The sequence below is a fragment of the Thunnus maccoyii genome, chromosome 5 (genome assembly GCF_910596095.1).
Source record: "Thunnus maccoyii chromosome 5, fThuMac1.1, whole genome shotgun sequence".
Classification (NCBI taxonomy): Eukaryota; Metazoa; Chordata; class Actinopteri; order Scombriformes; family Scombridae; genus Thunnus; species Thunnus maccoyii.
In genome coordinates this window covers 15,715,693-15,736,126 of record NC_056537.1, presented here as the reverse complement: position 1 = coordinate 15,736,126, position 20,434 = coordinate 15,715,693, and the positions used below count along the sequence as shown (strand labels likewise).

Below are 20,434 nucleotides of genomic sequence, written 5' to 3'. Positions count from 1 at the left end.
CGATAATACAAGCTGTAATATTTGCACAAAAAGAATTTTTTTCTTGGCTTGTGTGTATTTTCTATGCACATAATTTTTTTTTTTGTCCTTGTGGGGAAATTTGTCTTATATGTTGAAACAGTGTAACAGCACTTAACAACCAGCATGTCCAAATCATTTAGAAAAAAAATATTAAATAAAAATATACACACTTCAACTTAGAGTATATTTTTAATTTTAGATATTAATTTTGCTTCATCATAATTATTTCATCAAACCTCCATCATTTGAAGCAGCTCAAGGAAGTGATTGTGTCTTCTTTAGGTTTACACACCGGAGAGAAGTGAGCTGCAACAAAGGAGCAGTCCGTATCAGCTCAGACCTGCGAATTACCAGACTACAGCACATGGTTAGAGATTTTTTGTTGTTGTTGTTGCTTTTGTAAAAAAAAAAAAATCGCTGTAAAAACAAAATCGAAAAAAGGGGGGAAATTGACATCGATGTATTTTCTCTTAAGATGAGAGTGCGAGTAAAGAGGAGCCGTCTTCCACAGTGGAGATCGAAACGAAATCTTTTAATGAACAAAGCAGCGATGAAAACCAGCGAGAGCCGGATGAGGGTGAGTTACTCCGAGATCAGCGAGCAAGACTTATTAATATTAGACTGTAATTATCTTTTTTTATGGGATACGGGTCTCTATCTTTTTTGCAGACAGTGAAATAAAAAAAATGTATTTTCTGTGTATTTAGGCGATGACGCGCCAGTCAGAGCTCAGCCAACACAAAGAGACATTCAAAGTCTGGCAAAAGGTAAGATGAATAAAATGATTGACAGGTAACAAGGAGGTTTGGGATATTTGAAAAACATTATTATTATTATTATTATTATTATTATTATTATTATTATTATTATTATTATCCAATAGGCTACAAGTAGACTATAAGAATTCACATTTTATTTACGTTTCATCCGTTTTATTTAATTTATTTCAATTTTTTAAAAGGAATGATAATAAGCAAGTCGGTTTCTTGATGTCATATTGACTATTTTTATTTTACAAATTGTTTTTAATCAGGCTTAGCCAGATAGCTACTTCCCCTCACTCATCTTCATGGACATGTTAAGGCCTTGGGGCCAAAACCCTGCAAACCCCACTATATTCCTGAATTTGAGCAACTTTTAATCACATGTCACTTGCAAAAGTTAAAACCATTTCTTACTGAATTTAAACTAAACTACACAATGCCCTCAGTTTTTTTTATGTTTATTGCCTTGAGACAGATTTTTTGGGATCCCCACCCCCAGCCCCCCCCAAAAAAGGATAAGAGATACATGTTTTTGCAGGCCCAGGAGAATCTGCTCTGGATTTTGAGTGTAAATGATGATGATGCCCTCATCACTGTCATTACAAACAGGAAACTGTCCTAGAAGGTAAACACAGCTTGTTCTTTTCCACCTGAAATATTCTCTATTTTTTGTCTGTTTTCAGACGAACTACAGAAGCAACTGTTGGAGCAAGTTGAGCTGAGGAAAAAGCTGGAACGTGAATTTCAGCATTTAAAAGGTAAGCCAGACTCTGCCACAGTGCTTATTGACTATATTTTGGTTTTTATCACCATAGCAGGGATTTTTTAGACAGAGACTCAAAAGTCTTTCTGATGCATGTTAAGTGTTCCTCTTCTGCCATGTTTGTGATTCAGGTCAAAACATGACCTTTGTCCTGCCATGACCAAATCCACCTCAACAGTGGCACGCGTGTGCTTCTCAGTCCAGAGCACAGATCTACTAAAGGGCACCATTCTTCCAAAAATATGCTAAGTGCTTCAGGGACATGCTCCCCTGGGAAGAAGTGTTTTCAAAATCTCTTTTACTGATTTTAGAGGATTATGATTTTAACCTTCCTGTCCAATAACATCCATCCACCCTTTTCCAGAAAATGGTTTTCTGTAGGACAGAAAGCTGAATAGCACCCAGTTTTGGAGCTCAATTTAATTTAGAGAAACACTGATACACTGAGTACAAATAATAAGACAAAAAAATGTAATGTATGTGGGCACTGTTTTTTTTTATAATGCCAAATGAATTTAAAAAAAAAAAAAGAAAAAAAAAGCAAATTAGAATAATTAAAAAATGCTGAGGAGCAATACAAGTCAGTATTGGAATTCGGTTGTTTTAGCAACACAATGAATTACATATATTTTTAATGCATGTGGATTTACAGTATTCATTTAGCACCAGAAAAACCCATATTGCTACTCTAACGTGTATAATTCTGACTATGAAACTGTATTCATGCCCAGAAGAAGCATCATGTATTTTTTAGCTGACAGTAACTCCTGGACAGCCTCCATCTTCTCTCCCCAAAATATAGTTGCTTAAAAACTTATCATCCGCTCAACTCTTCTCACACTCTGCTCTGCTGGAAAGCTATTTGAGAATAAATTGGAGAATGGATGCGTTGCTCTGAACTATAAGAGCAGTGCTACATGGCACAAAAATAAAGATGAAAAAAAGTAAAAAAGCTTACAAGAGATTTTAAATGGGTACATTTTCATTAACAGTAATAATGTAAAAATCTTAGATCTCCAGAAAAGGAAAAACAAGGGTATAAGTCATGTGATTAAAAGGTATTTATGAAAATGGTCACATTACTGAGGAGCAGCACATGTCACCCAAGTCTGGAGTTTGGGGTGTAAATAAGCATCATTCACAGACAGTGCTGTGGGTAAATAATGATGGTTTGATTGCAAATCTACTTTTTACACACGTCTCAATACTGATAATTTTACTAGAAAAAACAACTCTAATATGACCTGTTGTATTATGTTTAAAATGACATTTATTGTGTCTCACCTTTAACCTCATATCAGTTAAAAGGTGTCTTGGAAATTAATCCAGAATTATAAAATCATTGTAAAGTGTGCAAATCACTGGTTCAACACTTTTAAGTTGTATGTCGGAGCCCTTTTGTCTCATCACATTAGTTATTTATCTCTTTCTAACAAATATAAGTTCCCAGTGAAGCCTCTTTGTCAAACTTTAAGCTTTGTGGTGGACTCAGAATACTTGAATTCATAAAGACATTATTTTATTGTGCATATAGTGTTTGAATAAACTATTCTTGGTTTGAGGAACACAAACCATGATCTAATGACAACACAGCATAACTGTTTTTTTCTAACATTAGACGGTTAATGATTCCACTTTTTTTATTCCACTTGACACAAAATGTGAAGGAGTTTTCAAGATATAATTAAAATACTTCCAAAACAATTCAAAGTACAACATTAATAAAATGTCTGAACAAGCTCTACCAAACGACACATCTAGACTTTTCTTCAAATGTATTTTTATTAAAATGAAAAAGGGAGTGAATTAATCCTAATTTTCTGAAACGCAGCAATGAGATTGAATTTTATAATAAGTATAAATAATTTGCATTTAATTATTTTCAAAAATGCTTAAAATGCTAATTTCTAATCTCGACTATAAAACATAAACGTAAATATTTGCACACTTTGACTGTCTGCACCTTGTTTGTCGCTTTATCTTTAAAACATCGCCCTCTAGAGGCTGACAGATCTGCGAACCCACCAGTTAAATTAAATGAAGTGTTATGAATGTAATCAAACTCCTAAAAGTACTAAAAATACTTCATTGAGAAGACTTCTTCAATCGAAGCCCACTTTATCCTTTATTACATGCTGAATATTTTTCCTTATTTTTTAGGCTGACATTGGGCTCATATTAAAGTCTAAAATCAGAGCAACAAACTTATAACTAATAATATTATACAGACTATTGTCAAACTGGCAAAATTAGCGTGTTTCTGATTATGAAATCGAGTTTCTGTTTGTTGTTACTGGCTCACTAAAATCTCTATCTGCCATTTGTTCCTCAGACAATTTTCAAGATCAAATGAAAAGGGAACTTTCCTACAGGGAGGAGATGGTTCAGCAGCTTCACATCGTCAGAGGTGAGAAAAATAAAGTAATAAAGCAGAAGGAGAGAGTGGACGCACCGGAGCTGCCACATGCCTTCAATTTCTGCCGCGGATTTACAGATTTACTGCGGCTTATTGGTCGACTTGATTGATGACAACCTTTGCTCAAAATAATGCTCTGTGGGTATGTGTGTGTGTGTGTGTGTGTGTGTGTGTGTGTGTGTGTGTGTGTGTGTGTGTGTGTGTGTGTGTGTGTGTACGGTGAATGGTGGGTTTGACTGAGGGTGTCATTTACTGTTTTGATACGCAAAATTGAACCAATTGACAAAGAAACATTACATTTATTTCCACGAATATAAATTAATTATTGGTTTCCGTTTGCTTTGCTTTTCTGAGTTGGACCAAAAAAAAGTGATAGAAGTTAAAAGATAATTGATGTAAAATCAAGTGCAACAACAGTCTTGATGATGTTTTGATTATATTTACGCAACCAAAGGCGGATCCAAACTTGTTTCACATTTTTTTTATCATGGCCTTGCCTCAATTGATCCTTATTACACCGCTTGATGCAAATATATCGCCTATACTGTTTTATAGGCTATGTTATGTACCATTTGAATCGTGTATAATTTTCGCTACACATGCACGTACACTGTTGATTGTTTTATCTCCTTCTTCATAGAAGCTCACGACGCTTTGCACCATTTTTCGTGTAAGATGTTAACTCCTCGCCACTGCACCGGCTCCTGCTCCTTCAAATCTCCTCTGCTGCCACCCTGAATCAAACTGCTTCATATTTCTGTAGCTGAGGATCATAAGGACACTTCTACAGCTTCTGTCCGATGGCCCTAAAACCTCCAGGGACGCTTTGAGGAATCATCTGAAAATAGACACTTGTAATTACTTGTAATAGCCTATTTAAAAAAAAAGAAAGAAAAAAGTGTATCTCTACTGTCAGCATTTATTTAACCATCTTGCATTACGGTGAAGTTTGTTTTACTGAAATGATACCATTGATGATATTTATTATTTGTGGCAAAGTGCAATGACAATGTATGTATCTTGTAATAGTTAGAGGTTGTTATTTCGGTTTTCTGTTGTCAATAGCAGCTTTGACTAGCCAATTCATTGCTCCTTATCCTCTCAGTATTGTGAATTAGCCTACTACTTTTGCTGTGTTCTTCTTTGCAGGCCAGTAGCTTATATAACTTTGGATATTATGCACTTTACACGAGTGATGGAATTAACCACAAAAAGTATCGAAATAGGCCCACAATATAATTATTTGTAGCAGTCAAACACATGCCTGTTTGTTTTTTGAAGATTTAACAAACACAGAAGTTAGTAGGCTAAATTAGTACACCCGCGATCTTGTATAGCACATATTCTATTAAGAGTAGCCTATTTGTTCATGTAATATTTGTTTTCATCGCTAATGAATAAATCATTTTATTAAAAGAAATGCGGATTCTTGCACTCAATGTAGGCTTGGTCAACAGTCTTTCATTCATTTAATTGTTTTCCTCAGAACAGTTGCTTTTGTGGGGCTGATCTTAATTTCACTCATTTGTCCTTTAGCGAGAAGCAAAGCTTTGGTCCCTGCATTTAAATTCATGTGAGTGTAACTTTCATCTTTGTGTGTTGGACTGCTTGTTGTATGTTGGAGGTTAAAAGGCACCTTTTGGATTAGCGCCATGAAGAAGAAGCATTGAAAACACAATAATCAAGGTTGTAAGGTCTAAAACATGATTTTAAAAAATTAGAGCTGCAACTAGTTTTCATTGTTGATTACTTAAATGCATATTTGTTTGATTAATAGATTAATTGTTTAGACAACAGAATATTAGAAAGAGTGGAAAGTAGTTCACCACAAGCAGAGCCGATTTAGCTACATCTTTAGCCTTTAGCCTACCTAACCTGTCGGTTTTATTATTGTGAGAGCGAAACTAAATCCTCCAAACAACTGTAATGTAATGTGATTTTAGTGGTATATCTACAGTATACAGTTCAAGCTGGACTTAACATCTCACATCCCTCTTAATCCCTGCACTGGTCACTTTTATATATATTTCATCAAACTGGACTTAACATTGTACATTGCATTCAACCTCCACTGTTACATTTATTGCACACGTCACATTAAATTTTTGCACTTGTCACCATTTCTTGGTCTGTAGCACAGTCCTTATTTCTTTTGTACGGCCAATATTTCATTTCAAGTTATATATCCAATTTCAAAACTATTTCCATTCTGTTAATTCATTTAATGTTAACACTACTTTGTTTATTTCATTATAATTATTACTACCTTCCTCGTGTTATATTATTATTCTTTTATGCTACGTTTGTGGGAGCAAACACTAACACATTCTTCGCATGCTTGCATACTTGACTAATAAACAGACTGATTCTGTGATGTTCGAGGTACACAGTGTGTAGTTTTTATGCTGCAGCAGCGCCTCCTGCTGGCTGCTGCAGCAGGGAGCTATCCACTGTAGTGGAGGTGCAGTGTGTAGAATTTAGTGGCATCTAGAGGAACAGACTAGGCAGAAAAGGAATATAATATTCACAAGTATGTTTTAATTTGTGTATAATCACCTGAAAATAAGAACTGTTGTGTTTTCGTTACCTTAAAATCATCAGCCCTTTCTATCTACATAGGAAGCCGGTCCTTTTCCACAGCATGGATGTATAAAGAGAACTAGATACAGCGTCGGAGACGGGCCCCCGTTCATTCTTATGAAAGTTGCTCAGTGGCGCATGAAGCCAAAAATAAATCGACTTCTCGGTATGAAAGTACCCGGATCTTCCGCATTGTGCGGCCCATAGAGCATGCGCACTAGTGACTTTCGCTGGCCGAGTCGGCTACTTCCGGTTTAGCCCTCTGGCTAACTTGAATAGGGATAAAACAAATCAATCATGCGGCTCTTCTAGGCTTTTGAAATGTGATCGGACCAAACGGACTTAATTCTGATAGTGAGACAAGTCATTTCGCGGGTGTTGTGACGCTCAGAAAAATGTATCCGCTGATTTACAGACATCTCTTTCACAATGTAAGTCTATGGGAAAAAGTCTTTTGGGGCCAGTGTGCATCACGTGACGTTGTAATTACACGGTTTGGCCGCTATGTCAAATTGGCTTCAAAGCCCGGCGCTCTTCCTGTATCCAGTTCTCTTTATACATCCATGTTCTACAGAGCCATCTATGTTGCTCTTCCATGTTTCTACAGTAGCCCAGAACGGACAAACCAAACACTGGCACCAAACGGTATTCAGTTGGTTGCAATCTGCAACCTCGGGCTTTTCTTTCTCCATGCTTGGTTGTTTTTTTTCAAGGACTATGAAATGGAATTATCAACTGAAAGTGGGACACAAAAGCTTACAGCCTGTTTTTAATTTTCTCTTTAAAAAACCCAACATAAATGAGATTTCTGTATCCATTTTGCATTTCTTTTGTTCATGTCATTAAACTTACACTAAACTTACACAGCAGCTCCCCCTGCCGGCTATGGCAGCAGCGCCACCTGCTGAATCTGCTCTGTCCCTTGAGGATGGCTATTGCGCCTGCGCACCTAATATAACAAGATGGCGGAGAGTGCGGAACTGAAGGTAAAGCGAGCCCTAACATTAGCTTGACAAATAGACGCTTCAGACAGTCAGGTTTGAATTGCAAATCGTAGCACCATTGTTACTTGACAGTAGAGCACCGAGAAGTGTTGTTATCAAAGCATATAATAACAAAAAAGCAAAGCAGCGGAGCCCAGACAAACTGTTAGCTGGCTGGCTAGCTCGCTAGCATTAGCTTTGTTATTGTTGCCGACGTTTCTGTTTCTGCGGTTCACCTGCAGATAAGGCCGGATATCACCTGTAGGAAAAGATGAAAAACAAACTCATGTCAGCGTGTTGAACCTAACGTCTCTTTAGTATGAGCCAACTGACAGTGTCAGTAGTTCACCTGACAGACGGCGATATCTTTTTTGAAAAGCGGGCTCTGTCTATTCCCTGGAAGACCAGCGCCGATAAGCTATTAAGTGGCGTTATTTCTGACTATATAACGGATTATAGTGACTGTCTACAGTGTGGGTAGTTGTAATGTTACTCAGTTTGGCGATTAATGTTCAAACATGAGATAAAGTAAGTAATGTAACATTAAGTGTAGTTCCAATCAAATTACACCAACAACAGTCAGGTGCTGTTAGCTAGCTCAGGCTAAATCTACGCTGTCTGCTTCCACATTCTACTAACTTATCTTATTGCTGTTGGTGTTTACTTAACAATTGGCAGAGAAACACTCACAATATGACTGCTAAACGTTTTCTCTAATGGTGTGCTCCCTTCTCTAATGAATATCTGCGTTGTTGACACTCCTCTTCTATCGTAGACTATCATACATGAGCTGTATTATTGCTATACAGGGACCATAGATGCGGGTTGTAAAGCAGAAAATGCATTTAACACGTTTGCCTCAAAGAGTTCAGCTGCTCTGTAAATAATAAATATACATACAAGTTATATCTTGTGGTATGTGCCACCACATTTTACTCAATAGGCCAGAAGTGTCATCAGGATGTTTGTAGCTTTACCTGTTGCAGCGTTGAGTGCTAACTGGGCTCTTTGATTAACACAGATGATCTTTTGATTATCAGCTATAGTCATTTGTGCCAATTGTATATGCATATGGACTTCATTGCAGATCGCCTTTTGATGCCAACATTCAGTGTTTTTGTTTGCTTTGCTATCAATAAACGAGTTATAAGTTATTCACAAGTAGGAACAGTTGATTACTATATATCTATAGGATGGACATAAGAACACAACCAACTTTACAACATAATATAATGCAATGATTGTATAAAAAAAAAAACCTTTTCTCGAGTTGATTCACAGATTGAAGTTGTATATCCAATTCTGCGGTAATTGATTGTCGTAACCTTATTTGACTGCATTATATTGTAGGATGTGTTATATTTGTTGAGAATAAAAGCCCCTTTGTTTGATGATTTCTCAATTAATTGTTTGGTCTGTGAACTGCTAAAAATAGTGAATCAAATACCATTCATTATTTCACAGTGATACATTTAATTGGCTTGTTTTGTCCAACCAACAGTCCTCAATCTAGCAATACTCAATTGATTGTTGTATTTGTCAAAGTAAAACAGCAAATATGTTTAAGAAGCTGGAACCAGAGAATGTTTGGTATTTTTGCTTGAACTATGACTGAAATAATTAATAGATTATCAAAATAGCTGTATATTAATTTTCTGTCAATCGATTAATCGTTGCAGCTCTACAACCACATATGAAGAACCCCTTGTAGTATAATACAGTGTAATACAACATCACAAACTAAACAAACAAACTAAAGTTGAATTAACACTTCTCTGACACAGTCTGAGGAATAAACCTCTGGTGTATAGAATTATATTAGAAGACTTTTATTACCTTTATCATGTTGTGTTCACATTTTATATTATCACTTACAGCATCTTGTGAAGATTTATGGATTAAAGCGTTGAAAAAGTTGAAAAGCATTTAGTTTAAAAAAAATCTGCAGTCTCTAGTTGGGCTGTGTCTGCCAAAGTCATCTCAGAGCGACTGTGTTTGTTCTTGTTGCTGTTTGTATTGTTCTACTTGTGCAGCAGAGAAAATGCCAACAAAATAATCTTTCTGCTCCAAGCATATGTCAAAAATGGAAATGTCAGGGATGTGGACAATTTACAAACCAAATACCTTTAATATTTTTTCAATGATATGAAAAATGAATTAGACGTGTTGATAATAATGTCTAAATATCATCATCAGCATAGAAAAAAAAGTGTTTTCCCAGGATGTAATTTCACTCTTTATCTTTCACCAGCAAATGGTTATGAGCCTTCGAGTTTCAGAGCTCCAAGTGTTGTTGGGATATGCAGGACGGAATAAGCACGGGCGCAAACACGAACTTTTGACCAAAGCTCTCCACCTACTCAAAGCTGGTTGTAGTCCTGCAGTGCAGATGAAGATCAAAGAGCTATACAGACGGCGCTTCCCAACCAAAATGGTTTCGCCAGTGGACCTAGCCCTGCCTGGGGTTCATTCTGCCTCCAGCCTGCCCGCCGGCCTCGCACAGTTGGGATTTGACAGCCACGGGTCCCCGTCGCCTCTGCTGCCTGTTTCTTTGCTTGGGCCTAAACATGAGCTCAGTCTGCCTCACCTCCCCTCCGCCCTGCACCCTGTACATCCTGATGTCAAGCTCCAGAGATTGCCATTCTACGACATGTTGGATGAGCTCATTAAGCCAACCAGCCTCTGTGAGTCCACCACTTCCTGCTCTGTAGAAGTTCATTATGAATTGACGCAGATTTGGATACAGGGATTTCTGTAGGGTTCCCATTTGACTGCTATGCTCTGTTTCTGGTTTCTTTTTTGTAGCCTCAGACAACAATCAACGGTTCCAGGAAGCATGTTATGCCTTCGCATTAACACCACAACAAGTTCAACAGATCAGCAGCTCCATGTAAGTGACAAAGCTCTCTGGTGCTTCTTGTCTTCGCTGTCAAAATGATAAAAGGGAGGCAGAAAATATCTTGTTAAAGTATCGAAACTAGCAAACAAATTCAAACTTTTGTCTTTACATTATTAGGAAGCAAGTTATTATTTTTGACACAGTTATCAATCTGAGTAAACAAATTTGTTGTTAAATAGTGTGTTGAACTGTCATGACTAGCTTGACCTGACTTCTTTTTTAATTCTTTAGGGACATATCTGGGACCAAATGTGACTTTGCTGTTCAAGTTCAGTTAAGGTATGTACAACAACTTTTCTGCTGAACATAAAAAGTTTCTTTTTCAATCAGGAAGTGTGTTTGCTGATTAGTGGCAGATTAGTGGATCTGTGTCTACCCTCTCTCAGAAAGTACCCAGAAATGTTTCCTCAGTCATATTATATTTTCTTTAGTGTTGAAACATATCTGCAGATTGTTGAGACTTCTCTGTGGTGAGAAGTTAAAACCTTCACCCGAAGTTTTACCTTTTATCTATTTTTTATTAGCTTACAATTATAAATAATGATAAATGACAAAAATAGAAATCACAATAAATTACTGAGAACAAGTTGTGGAATGAGGGATGCAGGGGACACTTATCTCTGGGATACACACGCTCCAAGTTTTTATCCACAGTGAACGTAAGCTATTGTTAAAAGTCGTTAATAAAAAAAATAGTGTTTATGTGTGTGGATGAGTTTTACTAAACTGGACAAAACAAGCAAAATACAATATTTATAAATTATTAATTAATCTTAGTTCAAAGCACTGGTGGCATTTCCACCAATATGCCTAAAAATGTGTTAAATTAAGTTCCAACTCTTTTCTTAGAAAGGAAAGAAAGAATTGTATTTTGTCTTACAGGCAAGTCAGTGTAAATACATCTTTTAATTAAGGTAAAACAATCTTAAACAACTTCAATCTTTCTTTTTTTTACCTGGAAAAGAATACCTGATGACATAAAAATGACTTTTTTCATAGTTGCTGAAATATAAATTCACTGTATGGATGAATGCCATCCATTAAGAAATGCTCTCCTATATCATAGATGGAGATGGCTGTACTTGACACAACTGAAATGGTAAAATAAGCAAGCAAGCCAACCTTATTTTTTTGAGCGTGGCAACTTAACAGAAACAATTGCTTTTGAGATTTGTCACTCAACATTTGAACTTCTCACCTATGTAACCTGTTTTCTTCATTTCCAGATTTTGTTTATCAGAGACAAGCTGTCCCCAGGAAGATCATTTCCCTCCCAATCTGTGTGTGAAGGTGAATGGAAAGCCCTGTAATCTCCCGGTGAGTCTAAACAGTCCATCGTTAGTCTGTGTTGTCGTATATTCAGTGTATCACTCCACCAGTTAGTGAGAATCAAAGGCACTGATGTTTGATGTGTTGTTGTCTGCAGGGATATCTTCCTCCCACCAAAAATGGAGTTGAACCAAAAAGGCCCAGTCGCCCCATCAATATAACCTCTCTTGTCCGACTGTCCACCACAGTCCCCAACACAATTGTGGTGTCATGGACTTCAGAAATTGGGAGGGTGAGGAGATCCAGATGAGAATATTGGCAAAGCTTCATGAAATGAATGTCATAGTATATTTAAACTAAAGCTTTGATGAGGATATAAATCACATCTGCCTGACTTTTTCACTTCTTTTTTTCTTTTGTCAGAGTTTTTCCATGGCTGTTTATTTGGTAAGACAGCAGTCGTCTGCAGTGTTGTTGCAAAGACTACGGGCCAAAGGAATCAGGAACCCTGACCACTCAAGAGCTCTGAGTAAGTCGCCACTTTATTTTGTTGTATAAAGTAAGGTACGATACACATAAGAATCATGATTCTTATCCTCTATGATTCCCCCCCTGCAGATCGCAGGTAAGATTTCCAAATTAAAGCAGTTAACATTTCTAAATTAAAAAGCTGGAAGCTTTCACCAGCTTCCTCTTTTTCGTGTTTGTCAGACACAGGATCCTTTTACATACCTGTCAGTTTTGTTTCATATTGCAGTTCAGTACAGTACAAGTGAATGGTTTTGCACACAGTTTGCTGGAGTAAGCCTAAAATAGTTGCCCCTCTCTCTATTTATTCATTTGAGGATCAGTTTTAAATCGAGAATCAATTTTGAGCCGAATTGTTAGATTACCAAAGATTCCCACCCCAACTAAAAACAGAGAGCATGCGTCGCCACTATGGCTTTAAGGGAGTAGAAAATGTCTATGAAATCAGGTTACCGTCCTTCTTTTAGTAACACAAAACAGATCCTTTGCCTTTTCACCAGATAGTCTGAGCACACTGGGAGGAACTTAATTCATAACTTATTCGGGAACTGAATAAGGTCCTAAGTTCCTCAGTTGTTACTGGAAATGTTTCTTTGGGCCTTTTAAAACAGGCTGGTTGTTGTCCCTCTGAAGTTCTCTGCACCAAGGATTACAGATGAAAGATGAGTGCAGTCTGTTTATTGTGAGGGACGGTCTGTGGTTTCCTGTGAAACAAAACAACATATTACTCACTACGCTCTACATTCTTGTATCATTTGTTTGTGCTTTGCGTATCCTCTCTTACAGTCAAAGAGAAACTGACGGCTGATCCGGAGAGTGAGATTGCCACCACCAGTCTACGAGTGTCTCTGCTGTGTCCTGTAAATACTCAACTTTTCTGCTTAATTTAGTGGTGTTATGGTGAAGTCATGTGATGCACAGCTAGTAGGCTGCAGGATAATAGTAATAGTTGACCAACAAGATATTAATTAACAATTCTGATTACACAGTAACTTTTTTAGGTTGCAGAGAAACAAAAAGTATCAGAAAAGAAAGAAGAGGTTGAAGGGCATGTTGCTTCTTTGTGTACTGTATTAGAAGAGCTGTTTTGTCCTGCAATACTCTGTTATTAAATTGGTATTTCATGCAGTACCGAGGTCGTGACATGTATTTTGTGTCTCTTTTTGTGTTTTGTTCTAAAGCTGGGAAAGATGAGGCTGACAATCGCTTGCCGAGCGATGACATGCTCACACCTGCAGTGCTTTGATGCTACGCTTTATATCCAAATGAATGAGAAGAAGCCGACCTGGGTGTGTCCAGTCTGTGACAAGAAGGCCCCGTATGAGCATCTCATTATTGACGGGTGAGCACAGCACTGCATCAGCGAGCGCTCGGCGCTACTGTTTGATTCCTATGATGGTTTGGTTTCAGAATGTAAGATGTGAAACAAACAGTAGATATTTTTTATCATTTGCCTTGAAGCTGAAATCCGTAGTGTTGTTTAAATGGATGTATTATTGAATGTTTATTATAATTAGCGCTCCAGCAAAAAGAAGCTGACTCAACTTTGGCTGTGATGTAAGAAATGTGTCAACCAGAAATGTGTGCATGCACCTATTTGATTGGCCAACGCAGTGCCTTGTCAGGATGTCACGTTGTAGTTAAAGTTTAGTCAAGTTCAACTTTCGTGCCGGATGAGTCCTCCGCGTCAATGTACTGGCCTTTTTCAATTGGAGGAGGGAATGCACTTGCACTTTAAACGCAGGGCTGTTTTTGGATGTGAATGGATGTAATTGTGGTTGCATGGTTGCCAATTTTTGTTTAGTTGTCATGCTTTCATCACAGGTTGTTCATGGAAATCTTGAATAGCTGTTCTGACTGTGATGAAATCCAGTTCAAAGAAGATGGAAGCTGGTCGCCCATGAGGTCAAAGAGAGAGGTGCAGGAGGTGTCTGCTTCGTACTACGGTGTAGACAGCGGTATGGAGCTCGCAGATTTCAGATTCTTTAAGTGTACTCTTCGTTGTCATCTGTGTGCACAGTGTGAGTTTGCCGTGTCTTTGTAGATTCATCTCGAACAGATTCCAATGAGCAGAAACGGGGATCATCTCATGACAACAGCAAGAAAGTGGATGTGATTGACCTGACACTGGATAGCTCCTCAGATGAAGAGCTAGATGATGAGCCGCCTCCTAAAAGGGCCTGTCCCTCACTGTCACCTGTCTCTCCACCTCCAAACAAGGGGTAAGTCTCCAAACCAAGTGACATCACCATAAACAAATGTATTTTGGGCATCTCTGTGCCGTCTTACTTTTGTCACTAATCTGATGCGGCATTGTCTCCTCTCAGAGTACTGAACCTACACAGCCAGGCCTCACCTGTCAGCAGAGCTCCCAGCATGCCCCCTGTGGAGACCAGCTACATTCCTCCACCTCCACCTCTTATCCAGGACTACCGCCACTATTATCACACAACTAGTGACCTGCCAGGTAGGCCTGTCACTTACCTGCGAGGATAGGCTCAAATCTTATACAATATTCAATTTATGTCTGTTAGTTGAAAGAGTTATTCGTCACTCTAATCATGGCTCCTGTGGCTGTGAAGCGATCTGTCTCTGGTGAGACTACACTGTAAGAAGTGAGGGACGAATCTAGTCCTCATTCTGGGCAAATAAATATATTCTAACGTTCATCTGAAGCAAATACGAGGCTTCAAAAGTCTGAATTGGCTAAAGAAGACTTTCCAAAGTTAAGTTGTCTTAGTATCAAATTGCTTCTGGTAGTTGCTGATGTTTGACTTAACCTTAGTCTGTAGATAAAGTCCTATATTTGTCACTGTGTAGTCATGTCAGGAATGAGGAATGATTAGAGTGACCACCTTAAACATGTTGTTAATGTTGTATTAAGACAGACTTGATAAATCCAAACATCCTTTAAACACAGCTAGTTGTTGCTTGTTAAATCAAGGTGTATCTGTAAATATGAGTGTATACCATGAATTAAGTAAATGGACTGAATCTTCTTTACTTTCTTACAGATCTAAATTTCTTCTCCTTCCTCCAAGGTGACAATCAGGTACATTAACTCTGACTCTAAACTTGAAGGCAGTGCCAGTAGGGAATATCATACTACTCTACATTATGTTTTAGCTCTGCTGTTGTCTAACGGCCGCTCTTCTCCGTCCTGTTAGCATTACAACATGGTGATGGCTGCTGCGGCAGCAGCGTCGGCTTCAGCCTCAGAGGACCACGACCTGCTCCTCAACCGTTTCCTGCCCTACGGCTCCTCTCAGATGTTGCGGGAGCAGCCAGGCACCCCTGGGAGCAGCACGCTGGCAGCCACCAACGGAGGCAGCAACAGTGGCAGCACCAGCAGTTTGGTGTCTTCCAGCAGTCTGCGGGACCGCGACAAAGACAGAGAGCGAGACAGAGACAGGGACAGCCACTCCATCTCAGGATTGTCACGGTCCTCGGTGGAAGCTGCAGCAGCGGCGGCCATTTATGGAATATCTGACGTTATCTCTCTTGACTAGATTCACACAGAACTTAAAAACAAGGGAGACCTCGAGAACAGGAGTTCTTTGTAAATAACGAAGAGGAAGATGAAAGAATACAGTGCTATGTACAGAGAGGAAAATCTATTTTCAATTTTACTTATCATATGTACATAAACTTAGGACGCTTCTTGTCCGGTGAGTTACTTCAGTTGATATTTTTCTGTGAATACTGAAGACTTTTTCACACCTCTTCATGTGGTCCTTTGATTATATTGTACCTTTTGTACTTGGTTTTTACAGTTTTGTTTCGATATTCCATGTCAAAGGCATTATTTCAGTATAATGTTATGTGCACAGAACCCTAATGAGGTGACACCTTATAGAACATGATATTTAGAACATAAAGAAAATGGGCATTGTTATAGATGTACAAAAGGCAAGTCACAGTAAAACAGGAAGATGTGTAACACTTTCTTTATTTTCTAAATGGCATCATTACTGTCAAAAATGCTTTGACAGCAGAAAGATCTGGCCATTTTTTTTGCCATCACTGTAGGTTTTTCTGTAAGACATCCATGCTGTGGTCATATTATTTGTAAGGAATTATTTATGATGTAAGTTATGTTGGATGTATGCTGTTTTTTAAAGAAGCATTCCCTATGCCTCTAGGAACTGTTGCCACTAGAATCGCAAACGCTAGATCCTTCTGTTGTCATAACGCTGCACTCTCCTCCTCCTCGCCTTCTTCCCTCAAGTCAAATATGAACAAAATGTCAGTTCAGACTTGACTTAAAATGCATATAAATTGGAACTAAGTCAGTATTGTAGGACCAGGCTCCTCCAGTGCGTGAATGAATGACACTGGTCCAAGAAGCATCTTTCTGTTGTCACATGACACAATTGGACCTTTATACAGATTAGCATTACATAATACACACAATACTGTGTATTTTTCTCTTAAGGTACACCTGCTTTATTTTGCATATTACACTTAACTGAACTACAGTGAAGTGGCCAGTCGACATCAACAAACAACTTCTCCACTCGATGACAAGGCTAGCTTCTGGTCCACTTGAAGTATTGTTTTAAATCAAAGGCATAAAAATGGTTCAGCAAGTGGATTGATGGCATTTCAAGATGTCTTTATGTTTGATTTTAGCACTTGCTTTTTTCACATAAAGGCTGTGTGGAGCGGTGAAGCATTCAGTTGCAGTAAACACTTCAAGAGTAGTTTTCAGCTTTGCATGTCTCTGCGAATTCCCTGAAAGCTCACCTGTTTGAGTGCTATGCTGTTCGTTTGTGAGGCCACAGGACACGTAGCCTTTTTGTTGTTTAGTGTATTTGCAACAGCCTATAAGGTGACTGTGATAGCTTAGTCTTTGAGTGAATCACAATGCATTTTGGCCCACAAGTTAAAATCCATTGAAGTAATTATGGACGCCTCCCCTTCCTTTATTTTTCTTGACTTGTGCTTACAATTAGGATTATTTATTATCATATATATTTTCAGCATTTGTTTGATTCGTGGATATGCATTGCTGTCATTGTATGTGATATTTCTTTTGTAATTATATAATTAATGCTATTTAAAGATGTCATTGTTGCTTGACATGCATTGTAACATTTTCTGTTTCTCTGTCCGTTTTACTATCAGATGATGTCAATAACTCAGTAGAGGCTTTGATCATTTTGAACCGCTACAAGGTCTACTGTGCTGTTTGATATTTGTAAGAATTAAACAGATATAAGAAAGTGTATCTTTGTAGTTGGTCTAAGCACAGTTTCTTTTAATGTTTTTGGGGGCATTTTATGCCTTCATTAGATAGTGATAGTGGAGAGATGACAGGGAAGGTGACATTGTTGAGGTCAAAGGTTGGCTTCTTAGCCACAAGGGGGCCCATAGTTTAAGGACTCTTGTTTTAACTGCCTGTATTCTTCATCAACAGTGCAAAATAAGGTTTGTTTTTAAGCTTTTTTATTTAATTAAAGGGATGCACTAATCTGATAAACTGGATTGGATATCAGCTGTGATGTGACTGTTCACATCACTTCATTAAATACAGTTTTTTCATCAGTGTTATAAAAGTTCATTGTTTCTGGTATATGATATAATATATACATTCAGTCACGGCAGGCAATCCCCGGCCTCATGTTACCTTCATAGAAATGATTTCAAAAAGTTCCAAACAACGAGGAACGAAAAGAGATTTTAATTTTGTGGAAAAGAGGAGCACAGGTTTTGGATTGATACTTATTATCAGTACCGATCTGAATTATTATTAGAAACTGTTTTACAGGAAGACAAAAGACTTGGATCCTGATATAAAAATACTATATATATATATATATATATATATATATATGTTAAGCATTTAACAAAAGGTAACTTAATTAACACAAGGATACAGAATTAGAACTGGGGAGTTCCAACAAGTATTCGAATCATTGATTGGTCGATTGACAGAAAATTGATTGGCAACTATTTTGATAATAGATTGTTTAATTTTTTAAGCAGAAACTCCAACCATCCTCTGGGAATATCTTCTTAGATGTGAGGATTTGCTGCGTTTCTTTGTTCATTTATTGTCTTTATCATTGTTACTTGTATCTCTATCTGTTGCTCAGTGAAAAAACATTTGAGGATTTCACTTTGGACTTTGGAAATTGTGATTGAATAGTGAATCATTTTCACAATTTTATGACATATTGTAGACTAAATTATTAATCAAGAGAACAATTGGCAGATTAATTGATATTGAAAATAATTTGGGTTTTTAAAAAAAAAAAAAAAAAGCTATTGCAGCTCCATCTCAGTCACTGCTTAATGTACTACCTTAATTACCTACTCTTCTCTCAGAGGTGGGCCACATGTGGACACCATGAGACTCATTCATTTCAGCACACTTAACAACACGTGAACATTTTGGCATCTGGTGAGTGTTCCCAATCAATGATTTCAGAGAACTCTCCTTATTGTATATCAGCTAAACCTTGGTTAGGTTACTACAATTAAGGCCAATCATGGCAAAATCAGCAGCAAGTTTTAACTTCCCGTCTTCAGACTCTCCACTGTCAAGGCTTCATGAGAGTGATGAAGGTTGTTAATGACCTTACAGATGCAATCTGGATCCTGGAGTGTGCTGCAAGAATAATTATATAGATCTGCAGTGTTAAATCATAATAGGCCTTTTTCATAGAAGACATTTTGACATGTCACAGCATGAAAAGCATAGGTGTAAATAATAAACCTAATGATGGCTGAATTCCATTTAGCTGCTTCAGTCTCAGGGTCCTGGTCTTGTGCACACTGAGTTACTGTGACACTGTCATGACTTACTGGGACACTTGAATCGAACAAAGTCATTGTTAATGTTATTAGTAGCACCTGTTATTTTCCTACTATGACAAGTCAAAATTAATGTTCTAATAAAAGTCCCATCAGTTAATGAAATGAAAAAAGTCTGAACTACAGAGAGCCAGCTGGCAAATCAGAACTCCTGCTGCTGCTCTGTATGTGAGGACATAAATAAGAATAAAATGTACAATTCTTAAAGCATTTTCAAATTAATTTTGTGAATCCACTTTAAAATACAATTATTAGTTCTTCATTTAAAGACTTCACAAAGAAATGGAATCATTAATTGGCCAATTTAATGATCTTTTCATAATTATTATTTTACTCTGAATGTAATAATTTAACTGCAAATTAATGAATTCATTTAAAATAAGAGTTTTAATTAATCAATTTATTAACTGATTATAATAAAATGCCGTAAAATTCTATAATTATTCCAGTAGCACCCTCCAGGCTCCACAACAGACTTTACAGAATAGACTTCTTAAATGCAGCACACATTTTGTGTTTCCACAGCAGGTAACCCACAGATGTAACTAATGACATTAATGATGGCTCCATTACATTCAGGTGTGTTCAGTGAGCGACATGCACAGCTAAATGGAATAGGGGGCAGGCAATATGGATTAAATTCTTTATCAAGACATATATAATTGTATGTAGCAATACTAACATATTGTCATATCACTGACCCCTAAATGTAGCCATCGTTATTGTATTTAGTAACGCCTGTGTGCAACAAGCCAGCCTTGAATATCTGTTGCACTTTGCTTGTGGATACTATTTGATCTGATGATTACTCTGCATGGTGATGTGACAAACCAGGAGTCTGAGGCTATTTCGCGTGATAAAATGCACACTAATCTGTAAATGCTATTTTCCTATATGGGTTTGTTCAGAGAGTACAGGATTAGAACTGGGAAAATCTTTAATGTCATTAGTTTTGCATTGAAAAATTCACTTGTCACAAAGTGAAATAACCTAATTTTAACTACATCATATACTACTGGATTATTTCATCCATAGAAATACATTATATTTATAAAATGATTTTTGGTTGGAAAAAAGTTATCAAGTAACTAGTTAACTAGTTAGTAACTGTAAAATAAATACAGTTGAGTAAGGAGAGAAATATGTCCCTCTAAATGTAGTGGTGTAGAAGTAGAAAGTATCTTCAAATCAAAATACATTAATATTCATTTTAAGTAGGCTTCAAATATACTGTATATAAGTATAAATATAATACTTGAGTACATGTTTGATGGTTCTTCATGTGATTGAACTCATGGCCACAATTTCAAAGAGATTAGCTAAAATACGTGGAATCAATCTGGTTTCACGATTTATATTAAGAGCTACGAGTTGAGAACGTTGTGCAGAAAA

At 37.3% G+C, this 20,434-nt stretch overlaps 2 protein-coding genes across 6 annotated transcripts in view; both read left to right on the top strand.

The window, feature by feature from the left end:
* Positions 1–5,357, top strand: part of skor1b (SKI family transcriptional corepressor 1b) — a 48,594-nt gene extending 43,237 nt beyond the window's left edge. For 3 of the 5 annotated variants that reach the window (XM_042410861.1, XM_042410862.1, XM_042410863.1), the window contains 6 exons: positions 304–388; positions 497–598; positions 729–788; positions 1,469–1,543; positions 3,881–3,955; positions 4,605–5,357. In XM_042410861.1, the coding sequence (XP_042266795.1) occupies positions 304–388; positions 497–598; positions 729–788; positions 1,469–1,543; positions 3,881–3,955; positions 4,605–4,702 (495 nt within the window). In that variant the 3' untranslated portion in view covers positions 4,703–5,357. The remainder of the gene's footprint in view (positions 1–303; positions 389–496; positions 599–728; positions 789–1,468; positions 1,544–3,880; positions 3,956–4,604) is intronic. The other 2 variants (XM_042410865.1, XM_042410864.1) reach the window with 2 other exon arrangements.
* A 2,068-nt stretch (positions 5,358–7,425) lies between these two features.
* On the top strand, positions 7,426–17,451 carry pias1b (protein inhibitor of activated STAT, 1b). The gene is made up of 14 exons (XM_042412535.1): positions 7,426–7,530; positions 9,779–10,211; positions 10,333–10,417; positions 10,658–10,705; positions 11,653–11,743; positions 11,853–11,987; positions 12,119–12,224; positions 13,010–13,083; positions 13,405–13,565; positions 14,048–14,181; positions 14,268–14,445; positions 14,551–14,690; positions 15,238–15,275; positions 15,391–17,451. Exons 1-14 carry the CDS (start codon positions 7,507–7,509, stop codon positions 15,730–15,732), a joined length of 1,989 nt encoding a protein of 662 aa, XP_042268469.1. The 5' UTR covers positions 7,426–7,506; the 3' UTR covers positions 15,733–17,451.
* Positions 17,452–20,434: the final 2,983 nt, after the last annotated feature.

Excerpts from the sequence above, each read along its gene's own strand:
- pias1b (XM_042412535.1), top strand. The coding sequence starts at position 7,507 with ATGGCGGAGAGTGCGGAACTGAAG. Across the intron at positions 14,446-14,550 it reads TCTCCACCTCCAAACAAGGG|AGTACTGAACCTACACAGCC; the intron begins GTAAGTCTCCAA and ends GTCTCCTCTCAG. Across the intron at positions 15,276-15,390 it reads TCCTCCAAGGTGACAATCAG|CATTACAACATGGTGATGGC; the intron begins GTACATTAACTC and ends CCGTCCTGTTAG.